Raw genomic sequence first — 12,297 nt, 5'->3', positions numbered from 1 at the left:
TTCCCTTATAAAAAATCATAATACTGTGCGACGAAGGGCCCAGTTCACGACTGGCAGCCGCGTTTAAACAGGGAGCCCTTCACAGACAACTTTAACATGCGCAACGTAGTTGGGCGCACATGGCTAGTACACTATAATCAATAATCAATTCACCAATCCTCCTCTCCCAGACGAGTTGCCACCCTTCCACCCAGCTCAGCTCAACGTCTGGGCTTTCCCATAGTCCTTTTATATTCCCCGACCCGGAAGTGGTTCCAATCCTACAGTCCATGATTCCTTATCACTTCCGGGTCAGATTAAAAGTCCTTTTCTTCAACCCGGAAGCACGTCGTTCCTTCCGGTCATGTGATCATGACGCACTTCCGGGTTATAGGGCGGTCATGGAGTCCCGAATGAGGCACATGACCTGCACTGTGAGGGAGTGTCAGTTACGGCACTATGGACACGTGGCGCCATTACCCGAGGGTGATCCGGCTCATTGTTGAGGACCTGAGTGGCTGGACCAGGCCAAGGAGATGCCCATGTGACACCTGGCTGTGGCAGATAGAGGGTCATTTCCGGTGGGGTGGGTCTGGACTGAGTGCCTACTTTGTGGGTTGCCAATTGTTTCATCATGTGGTCGGTCCGACAACATACTGTACCAGTGCCTGCTCCCCAACCTGACCTGACCAGACCCCTCCAGTGTTGCTGCTACAACCTAAGGCTCTACACTTAACCTTGACCTGGTCCAGTGTGAGTTAATGTGGGACAGCTGCCCCCGCCATCTCAAATATGTTTTACATCAGGCAGATTGGTGAAAGTTGTGGTGATTGGTTGGGCCTTCGTTGAATGACAGTGCGCTCTCCTCCTCTTCATCCCTCTTTTAAGTAGAAGATCTCTTTGGTGGTCAAATCCCAGATCACACATTTTGCACTACTGAGGACCCAAGTTCTAGCGGTCTACTGCCCACCCGCAATATCGTCATTACAACAGAGCAGCTGCTACAGTGTGAGCTAAAAGAAGAACTCCTCCTGCTGTCTGTCTTGGGACTGCCTGTAATGTCCTGGTGACATCAACTGAGGCTTCCAAGCCTGGTGACATCTGTGCCAACATGGGCACTGGTGGGTCTGGGGTTCACATCCCTGCCCGTCGGAAGTCTGCATGTGGCTCTGATTTTCCTCTCTTAAGTCCGATGACTTTACACTGGCCTCATATCTATCAATGAGCGTGGGCATGTGTTTGAGTACCCCCTGGTGTGCCATCCCAGGGCTGCCGTTGAGTTTTCCGCAGTAGGCTTAAGCCCCTGTGGCCCAGCTCAGGAAACAAACACATGGGTTAGTTATACTTTCACCATATATAAGTTGTTATACAAATTACATTTGTGTTGTTGTTTGTTTTGTGCCAGATGTTCAGCGGCTCTTTGGCGTCTCCTAGTAAAACAAAACTTTATTGCCGCTCCATATCCTAAATGATTTCTGCTTGCAATTAAACTGCATAATGTTTTAGAAAATTGTTTAAAGCACAGCATTAACAGTACCATCATGATCCTGTTACAGCACTGATGAATCCCCACCCCCCCACATCTTTTTGTTCATTTCTACCAAAACAGCTTAAGATTCGGTGAGCATTGAGGCAGATTAGAAAACGTAATGTAAAAATCTCGTAACGTTAAGATACGCACTCCTTGGACAATATTATTAGGACCACCTGTACACCTGCTCGGTCCATATAATGATCTAATCGGCCAATCCAGCGTTGAAACCTGCAGACACAGGTCAGGGGCGTCAGGTGGTGTCCACATTAGACACCACAACCGGGACCAAACGTCACCTCCGTCGCGGGATGGCTAGTGCCAGGCGGGCTGCTTTGGGTATTTCTGTAACTGCGCATCTTCTGGGGTTTTCTCACACTGTTGACTTCTGGAGTTTACTCAGAATGGGGTGAGAAACATCCAGGGAGCAGCCGTTGATGAGAGAGGTCAGAGGACAATGGCCGGACTGGTTTGAAGCTGGTAGAACTTCTACGGTAACAAAGGTGACCACTCGGTGTCAGTGTGGTGAGAAGAAAGGCAGCAATCAGGGCTGCGGAGTCACCAAAGCTTCGATTCGACTCCACAATTTACAGTACCACTGACTCCGACTTCTGCGTTTGCAATTAGACTCACATACGAGGGACATTCAAAAAGTCTCAGCACTTTTAACATTTTCGTAGGAAACCGTGACGGCGGGAGGCAGGAGTCGTGATTGGTCAGGTCTGAGAGGGTCACGTGACGAGTCCTGGCTGGAAAGCCGGCAGCCCTTGCAGTTTAGTATAAGAGTTGTCACCCTGTGGGGAAGATGGCTGCCAAATTTATAAAGAGGAACAGCGAAATTTATAAAGAGGAACAGCGAAATTTATAAAGAGGAACAGAGTTCTGTCATACGCTTCCTGTGGGCAGAAGGTGTGCCGGGAGCTCACATTCATCTCCACATGTGTGCTCAGTATGGGGATAAAGTTCTCTCTCGTAGAGTCGTCTGTGAGCGGATTAAAATGTTCAAAAATGGCCGTACTAGTGTGACGAATGCAGAGAGCGCTCTGGACGTCCAGCTACAGCCACGACCAAGGGATGAAGAAGCAACCCTGGAACTGATTCACATCAGTGGCTATGAGCTCAACCAAAACATTTCTTGCGGATGGCATTAAAAAGTTGGTACGACGCTGGGAAAATGACATCACAGACGAAGGTGACTATGTAGAAAAGTGATGTCATGTGTTTTTGAAATTCTTAATAAATAGAGTTAAAAAAAAAGTGCGGAAACTTTCTGAACGATCCTCGAATTTACTGTGCTGAACGAAAGCTCATAATGTACAACACACAAAGTACGTCAAATATTGCTGCCAACGTGGATCATCGGGCGTCTCTATAGCACCTTAACCTGTTAGAGTTCGGGTTTAAAGGCTGTGGCAATGCCATTGTGGCTTTTTATGTTATTCATTAAAAACCGGGAGTGGTCTCCCCTCGACTTTCTCGTATACTCAGATATAATGATGGATATTTCAGGAGTAAACTGCAAGGCAGTGATTCTATTTGTATATTATGTACATTAAAGAACCATCAACAATGAAACAAATCAAATTAATAATATACTGAACAATTATTATAAAAGTAAAGTTGAACAAATCGGACTGTGCAGCTGCATGAATAAAAGGTAAAGTATTACTTCCGGTTAGTGGAAATAGCCCAAAAGTTGATAGAAATCTACCTTTTTGTACATAATACTTGTATGCAACATTTGTTGGACCAAAGTGAAAGCAAACTCAGGTTATCATGTTTACACACAGACACACACAGACAGAGATCATTACAAAAATGATATTTTCGGACTCAGGGAGGTCTAAGACGTCAAGATTCATCAAAATCTCAAAGCACAATTTTTTGGACGATTACGATAGATAATTTTAATTTTAGTGTAGTCAGCAGGATAGATAGATATTTTAGCATAGTCGGCAGGATTAGATAGATGGGTATGAAAAGCACTACATAATAGATATATCTAGATAGAAGGGCATTATATATCTGTTTATCTATAATATACAGTGACTTTCAGGTCTATATATAAATTTAAAAGATATGGAAAGCCACTGTATAATAGATGGCTAAATATAAAATATATATAAGTAAATATATAACATACTGATAGACAGACATAAAAGGCAGTACATGATAGACGGACTTATGTATAATGTACTACTACATATATATATATATATATATATATATATATATATATATATATATATATACAGTCATATGAAAGAGTTTGGGAGCCCCTCTGAATTCTTTGGATTTTTGTTTCTCATTGGCTGAGCTTTTTACAGTAGCAATTTCCTTTGAATATCTGACATGCCTTATGGACACAGTAGTATTTAAGCAATGACATTAAGTTTATTGTATTAACAGAAAATATGCAATATGCATCATAACAAAATTAGACAGGTACATAAATGTGGGCACCCCAACAGAGATATGACATCAATACTTAGTTGAGCCTCCTTTTCAAATCTAACAGCCTCTAGACGCTGTCCTCCTATAGCCTCTGATGAGTGTCTGGATTCTGGATGGAGGTATTGTTGACCATTCTTCATACAAAATCTCTCCTGTTCAGTTCAATTTGATGGACAGCCTGCTTCAAATCATCCCATAGATTGTCAATGATATTCAAGTCAGGGGACTGTGACGGCCATTCCAGAACATTGTACTTCTCCCTCTGCATGAATGCCTTTTAGATTTCGAACTGTGTTTTGGGTCATTGTCTTGTTGGAATATTCAACTCCTGCATAACTAGATAGATAGATAGATAGATAGATAGATAGATAGATAGATAGATAGATAGATAGATAGATAGATAGATAGATAATGTGTCCCAAGAGAGAAATTTAACTTAATTAAAAAGCTCAAGAAATATTATAAAAAAAAAACAACAACAAGCCTCTTCAGATACACACAAGCATTACAAAAAAAGAAGAAAACTTGGTTACTTGACTTGGCTAAAGCTAAGAGAGCAGTCACAGTGAAGCACTGTAAAGGGGTTTTTCCGTAGGTGTGAAGAAGCCCCCGTAGCGTTTCTTGACACATTTTGTTGATTAATTGCTTGTCTGAACACTCTCAATACTTGTGTGTCACAGAGAGGATGTACAGCATTGTTCAGAATGGCCATCAGTTCTGTCTTCATTACCCTCCTCCACTATTACCTTGAGGGGGTCCACAGTGCGTCCCATAACTGTAAATGATTTGTCTCTTTTTTGTTAATTTTTTTTTTGTTTCTTGTACTGGACTGAGATTTCTAAAAAGATCAATAGTTTCAGAATCACGAGTTCTCATTTTTAGATTGGGCCAAATATCTCAAATCATCCTGAAGATGGACCATCTGCTATAACATACGGTCCTCCTATTGGTTGTTCTGAACTACTCTCTTGTGATCTGTTTCAGGATTTGATGCCTACTTCACCTCCCGGACTTTGGAAAATAATCGAAGGAATGTTTGGTTTGCTGAATACTGGGAAGAAAATTTTAACTGCAAGTTAACAATGAGTGGCTCCAAGAAGGAGGACACGGACCGCAAGTGCACAGGTATGCTGGTTGTCATCACTAGAGTTGTAAAACCTTTGATCTGTAAAACTTATTTGAATTATTGCATTGGCTAGTGAGGCAGGTGACACAAAAATACAGTGGTTAGCATTTCAACCTCTCAGCTCACATTCTATCTTCTTTTTGGGTCTTTTCTTACCCATCTGTCATCTTCAGAGGTTAGGTGAAATGGTGACACTGTGTTGGCTGACTAAGTGTGTTCTGTAATGGACTGCCATACTGTTTAGTTTTGTCTTCTTTCTTGTCTACAATGCTGCCATGATAAACTCCATCTCTCACTGACCTTGGCATGCAAGAAACAGGCTAAGAAAATAGATGATTTTGGAATGTTTAGCAAATGTCAAGGCAGGAGCCTCTTTACTGATCACACAAAGAAGTTGAAAGGTGCCAGGCTGACCCAAAACTCGTCTGAGCCATCAATCAGTGACTGGCCAAACAGAACACAGAGATCATCACGGTGCTCACAGGCTCTGGCTACTCAGCTTCAGAATTTCCTATCTAGAGTTTGGCGGCTCTCACACATGTAAATCCTGGGTTCTCACCAGGTGTCTATGCTGCAAAGACATCCTGCAGAACAGAAAGACAAAATAGTCAACTTCCCCTGGAGTGAAATTTAAAATCTTAGACAGTAATGTCTGGTCACATGCTGTGTTACACTTACTGACAACATAAATAGACAAGCCCATCAGAACAGGAAAATAAAGGCAGACTTTATAGTCATATCTATCTATCTATCTATCTATCTATCTATCTATCTATCTATCTATCTATCTATCTATCTATCTATCTATCTATCTATCTATCTATCCTGCCTACTATTCTAAAATTAGGATCTATCTATCTTATCCTGCCTACTATACTAAAATCAATCTATCTATTATATAGCCCTTTCATATCTGTTTACGTATCTATTCTATTTATCTTATATGGTGCCTTTCCATCTATCTATCGATAATATAAACCCTTTCATGTCTATTTATCTATTCTATTTAACTTATAAAGTGTCTTTTCTATCGATCTATATTTATTTATATATTTATTATATAGTACCTTTCTATCTATCTATCTTATCCTGCCTACTGTACTAAAATCAATCAATCCATCTATCTATTATATAGCCCTTTCATATTTATTCACTTATCTATTCTATTTATCTTATATGGTGCCTTTTCTATCTATCTATCTTTATGTATTTATTATATAGTGCCTTTCTATCTATCTATCTATCTATCTATCTATCTATCTATCTATCTATCTATCTATCTATCTATCTATTATATAAACCCTTTCATATCTATTCACTTATCTATTCTATTTATCTTATATAGTGCCTTTTCTATCTATCTTTATTTATGTATTTATTATATAGTGCCTTTCTATCTATCTATCTATCTATTTATTATATAAACCCTTTCGTATCTATTCATTTATCTATTCTATTTATCTTACATAGTCCATTTTCTATCGATCTATATCTATTTATTATACTGTATAGTGCCTTTCTATCTGTCTATCTATTATATAGGTGCTTTTATTTCTATCTATCTGTCTCTTATATAGTGCCTGTTCTATCTATCCATCCATCTATCTATTTATTACATAGTACCTGTTCTATCTATCTCTCTGTCTCTCTATCCATTCATCTATTATTTGTCTATTATATAGTGCCTTTTCTATCTATCTATTAATTATTTAAAATTAAACGTTTGAAAAGCATTTCCCACTGAACTAATAAAGTCTGATGTTGTGCTGTGTGGCACGTGTGTCTGTGCCTGTTGTGTCGGGTGTTTGGGGAGCTGTGTGCCTGTGGTGGTCACAAAGTAACAAAGAAAAAACAGGAACAAGACAAAATTAAAATTAGAATTAAAAATTGTAAAAAAAATTACAAAAAATTAAAATTTACAAAAAACAGCGAGGTGAGGCAATAGTAACAGATAGAAAAAGTAACAGAGAAGAAACTGAAGAGGGGCAAAATTACAAAACAAATAGAACAAAAAATTAAAAATAAACAAAGGCAAACAGTAACACACACATAACAAAGAAAAAAAAACTGGAACAGGCTAAAATTAAAATTACAATTAAAAACTGTAAAAAATTACAAAAAAATAAAATTTACAAAAATCATCAGAGAAGTAATAGTGCAGATAATAGAAAAAAACTAACAGAAAAGAAATGGAAGAGGATCAAAATTACAACAGAAAATAGATAAAAAATAAAAAACAAAGGCAAGGCAACATTACAAACAGTACAGCACACATAACAAAGGGGAACAGGGGAATATTACAAAAGATACAAAAAACCTGACAGAGCATAAATAGCAGCAGGGGCAAAATTACAAAAATACAAACAAAAGTAACAGAATAAACAGGTAAGCACGGCCAAATTACAAAGAATACGAAAAAGTAACAAAGAGGGATATGGTGCAGAATTACAAATAACACACAGGAGAAAAAAATAGGGGAGTGGGGGGAAAGTTACAAAAATACACAAAAAAAGTACAGAAAACAAACAAGTATGCGAAGCCAAATCACAAGTAGTATAAAATAAAAAGATACAGAGAATAAACAGAAGAGGGACAATACAAATACAAAAAATAAATAAACAAATAACCAACAGCTGCACAGCCACCTTACAAGAAATACCACAATAGTAACAACAAACGGGGCAAAAATTTAAAAAAAAAAAAAAAGCCAAAGTACAAACAGGGCAGCAGAATAAAGTTACAAAAATAGAAAAAAGAACTTCAAAGAACAAAGAGAGGAGTGGAGCAGAATTACAAATAACACAAAAAAATAACAGGTAACAAACAAAGGAGTAGGGGGCGTTACAAAAATACCAAAAAAGGTGTGATACAAAAAAAAAAGAGAACAAATAGAAAGGGGGCAAAATTATAAAAATACAAAAAATAAATAAATAACCAACAGGACCAAGACAACATTACAAATAGTACAACAGATTAACAAAGAACAGGTACGTAGGGCACAATTGTTAGATTAATAGGAATAGATAAATAATAGGAATTATTAAAATAAAAAGGAAAAGATGAAGTGGGATATTCCTAACCATAGACATAGAATTACTAGATGCCTCGTGACCAGCAGCATCGTACGTCAACGTCGCCGCCATATTGCGAGTGGCACTGCTGTGGAGTGAAGTAATGGATAAAGATGCCTCACGCATGTGCTGCTTGGGATTGTGCAAACCGCTGTACGCTCCAAACCAGATCCCAGGGGATTACGTTTCATAGGTAAGGCTGAACAATTGTTTTGGTTATATTTGGCCATTAGAAAATCCCGTTTTATAATCTTTACTTTAGCTACGCCAGGCTAAGCTAGCAAAGCTATGCATTTATGTGCTCAAGTGAGCCTCCAAACAACTAACTTTGGCTAAACGTATTTAGTCACTAACTATAAAATTTCTCAAACTCTGAAGGTTTCCCAAAGAAATCCACCTCAGGAAGCAGTGGGAGGTCAGGTAGCCTTTAGACAGGATTTTGAGAAAGCTGTCCTGTGATGTGTGCCGTGCTAGCTTGGTAACAGATGCTGTACCGGCATCATATGATCAAAGCTACCACTCGCTCACATTAAAAAACAAAGGAGGTTTGATGATTCCTTCTGAGGGTCCAGTCAAGGTGGTCAAAGTAGCTGAACGTGTTATCCGACAGTCGACATGAGGGCAAGCTGTCAGTGGATCTTTGATCAATCCGTTTGTTCGGGCTGAGATTGGTTCAGATGATGTGTTTTTTCTCAAGGAGCACATTGAGGAAACACAGTTTGAAATTGACAACCATCATTTAATGCTCATGTCTTTAAGTTGAGTCTGTCTTCCACAAACTAAGGCTGCACCATATTGCCAGACTGAATACTCTCAAATTACAGAGTGGCAACACACGGAAAAAGCTACGTAAGACAGTTCTGTTTCAAGGATTTTAGATCCTATTCTGTATATATTTCAGCAACCATTGTGTGTGTGTGTGAGAGAGAGAGATTGAGAGAGGAATGAGTGAAATGTTTTCAGAAATTATTAAGTCAATTTGTATACAATAAAATTGTTTATTTGTGTCATTGAGTGTATTGTTTCACTGTTAAAAGAAAGACAAACAAAGATAACTGGCAGTAACAGTGCAAAATTCACAATGTATGCCAGTTTGAAAGATACGTTTTGTGGGTAGTTTTAAAATGTGTTATTGAATCAAGCTGACGAATATGTAAGGGAAGAGAATTCCAGAGTTGAGAAGCACAATGAGGGACGCTGGAGCTCCCATAGCACAGAGTTTGATGTGAGGTACAGAAAGTCGAGCTGCAGATGAGGATCTGATTGAGCGAGAGGAGTGTAAGTCTGGAGGAGATCAGTGAGGTTATGGAGAGCTTTAAATGTTAAGAGCGGTATTTAGTATTGTAATCGGTAGTTAACAGGGAGCCAGTGAAGTTGAGAGAGAGAATCGGTGTAATATGTTCAGTGGATTTAGAACAGCAGGTTATTATGCCTGGCAGCAGAATTTTGAAGAAGTTGTAAGTGATGGATACGTTTTTGTGGGATGCCAGATAGAATAGCATTACAGTAATCTATATGTGAGGTGACTCGGGCATTAACCAATACTTCAGTATTGTGTTGCGTAAGAACAGGACAAGTCTAGAAATGTTTCGGAGATGGAAGAAGCCAGTCCGAGAAATATTACTTATATGATAAAGAATTATTTAATAATAATAATTATTATTATTTAATAATTGCCATTGTTAGTGTATAAAGGGATATAAATAATTGCATTTAAACGATTTGCCAAAATCTGTTGTATGTTTTAGACGTTATTGTTTTTTCATCAGAAAACCCGGTTTCCACGTCTACCTGCATTAGTTTAAATGGCACTTTTGCCACTCGCAATATGGCGGACGCACTGACGTATCGTGTCGACTGGGCAACACAGTGAATGCAGCGTCTATCTATATCTGTCTAAGTTCCTAACCATGGAGCAGATGCAGGTGTAGAAAAGCAACAGCAGACCCAAAAGGCTTTCTAGAAGTAATCGTTATAATACTAGTGTAGTCAGCAGGATAAGATAGGAAAGGCACTATAAGACAGATAGATATACAGCTAAATAGATAGTTGTGAAAGGCACTATATAATAGATTGAAAAAGGATGGATAGAATTTTGGATTTTTACAGATGTTCTTCAAATAAATAAATGCGTAAATAAATAAATATACATACACAGGCCTACTGGCTTAAACATACACCAGAAGTATTATAAAATAAGACAATTAAACTGACAGAACAGTTGTTCTGATTTGGCTGTCACCGTCACAGTGAGGCGTTATGCAGACGTGTTGTAAAATACAAATAACACACAAAAAAGTAACAGCTAACAAACATCCAGCCAACCATCCATTATCCAACACAGGGTCACGGGGGGACTGCTGGAGCCAATCCCAGCCAACACAGGGCACAAGGCAGGAACCAACCCCGGGCAGGGTGCCAACCCACCACGGGCTAACAAACAAGTTACAAAAAAAAAGTGCAACAGAGAACAAACAGGAGAGCAGGGCAAATATTACAAAAAAAAGCATTAGAGAACAAATAGGTAAGCAAGACAAAATCACAAATAATAAAAAAAAAAAGTAACAGAGAATAAACGGAATTACAAGAAAAAAATAACCAACAGAAAGTGCGGCAACATTACAAAAGAAAAACAGCAAACAAATAAGGAAGTGGGGCAAAATTACAAAAAAGTACAAAGCAGAGCAACAGATAACAAACAGGCCAGAGGGGCAAAACTGCAAATAACAAAATAAATACAATAAAATTATAACTGCTAACAAACAGGGGAGCGAGGAAAAGTTACACAAATCCAAAAAGGAGAACCAATACAAAATGAAGAGAGAATTCTAACCTGCAGTACGCGAGGCTCATACACTAGCAGGCACAGAACACGACCTGTCTGTCTTTCCTGTGTGCCATTCACAGGTTATTTCTGATCGGTCTGATGCGCCTCATAGTTTGTGCCCGCTGGTAGAAAGCCAACCAGTTGTGGAGGGGGGCGTCACGTGACACCTTACTAGAGCTTCTTGAAAGACCCGTCTTATGATGAAAGGACCTTTCAGGAACCAGGAAGACAAAAGTGGCGACACCTCATGGCTGACATCCCCCCTGGGGTGATTATCCAAGCAAATCCTTTTCAACACAAACCTATGCCGCCCCACATGTTCCTTTCTACTGCGTGATTGAGAAGGTTTGTGTGTGAGTGACATGGAGGCTTATTAGAGTCCTGTAAGGCAGCAGTATGTTATCTGGTGATTCATTTTGCTCTGTCAGAATGGAGGAAGCTGGTGGAGTCAAAATGATTCAGGCTCCCCCCGATTAAATTCAAAATCGAAAACCGGGGGAAGCATACAGAATCAAAGTGCCAGGCTGAGCTCAGAAATCAGATAATGCTAATTGTGGAGAAAGTCTTGTTTTGTTTTGCCAGGGTCTGATTAATAAAAGACTCGGTTTGCCAGCCTCGCTGCCTGAATTACCACCTAAAAGCGACATTTTCTGGACTAATTTTGAGGTGGTGTTTAAATTTCTGTTTTGTACTTTTTTTTAGATAGCTTTCAGGATGAGTCAGAGCTCCATGCCAAGGCTCTGCTTGAACTAACGCTGGGCAGTAGAGTGAAAAAGCTGACATTATTGTAACAATAAGCTTGACCGCAGATGTGGCTAGGAGCTGCACAGCATGTGAAAAACTCGACATCATATCTTTTACTGGAAACTACTTATATGGTCATTAAGAAAAAAATTGAAAGAACTTTTATTGGAGGATAAGCTCCAAATTAATATATCAAGTGGGCTGCTTACCAAAACACAGCTCCTCGGGACCCCAAACTATAAACGGCAGGAGAAGAAGTCATAATGTGTTTTTGCGTGCCCATCTTTAAGAGTGGCTCTTGTGCATTAGTTTCGGTTTCTTTGTCCTTCCCTGTTTTGTCCTCCCATGACATCACACTGTGGGCGTGGCTGTGCACTGCTATAATGAGGTGGGAGTGGCTACATGTATGCTGAGCTGCTAGTTCTGTCGGGTGCGATGGCAGACGCATGTCTTCATCTGAATGTGCAGAAGAGAAAAGGGCCAAGGCTGTAAGCCAATTTACAACGATTGTGAGAAAGTCTAATAAGGTCGTGCCCTCGACTGGACGTGGTGGCCTGTTCCCGAG

The 12,297-nt window shown here is 39.3% G+C and overlaps 1 protein-coding gene across 1 annotated transcript in view; it reads left to right on the top strand.

The window, feature by feature from the left end:
• The window catches only part of LOC114668449 (metabotropic glutamate receptor 7), a 507,860-nt gene that overhangs the window by 318,144 nt on the left and 177,419 nt on the right, over window positions 1-12,297 (top strand). The window contains exon 5 of the mRNA XM_051921002.1: window positions 4,949-5,089. Coding sequence (XP_051776962.1) covers window positions 4,949-5,089 — 141 coding nt within the window. The remainder of the gene's footprint in view (window positions 1-4,948; window positions 5,090-12,297) is intronic.

This window comes from Erpetoichthys calabaricus, chromosome 18, assembly GCF_900747795.2.
Source record: "Erpetoichthys calabaricus chromosome 18, fErpCal1.3, whole genome shotgun sequence".
Classification (NCBI taxonomy): Eukaryota; Metazoa; Chordata; class Cladistia; order Polypteriformes; family Polypteridae; genus Erpetoichthys; species Erpetoichthys calabaricus.
Note: the sequence above shows the minus strand (reverse complement) of the source record. Positions and strands in the feature narration are given on the sequence as shown.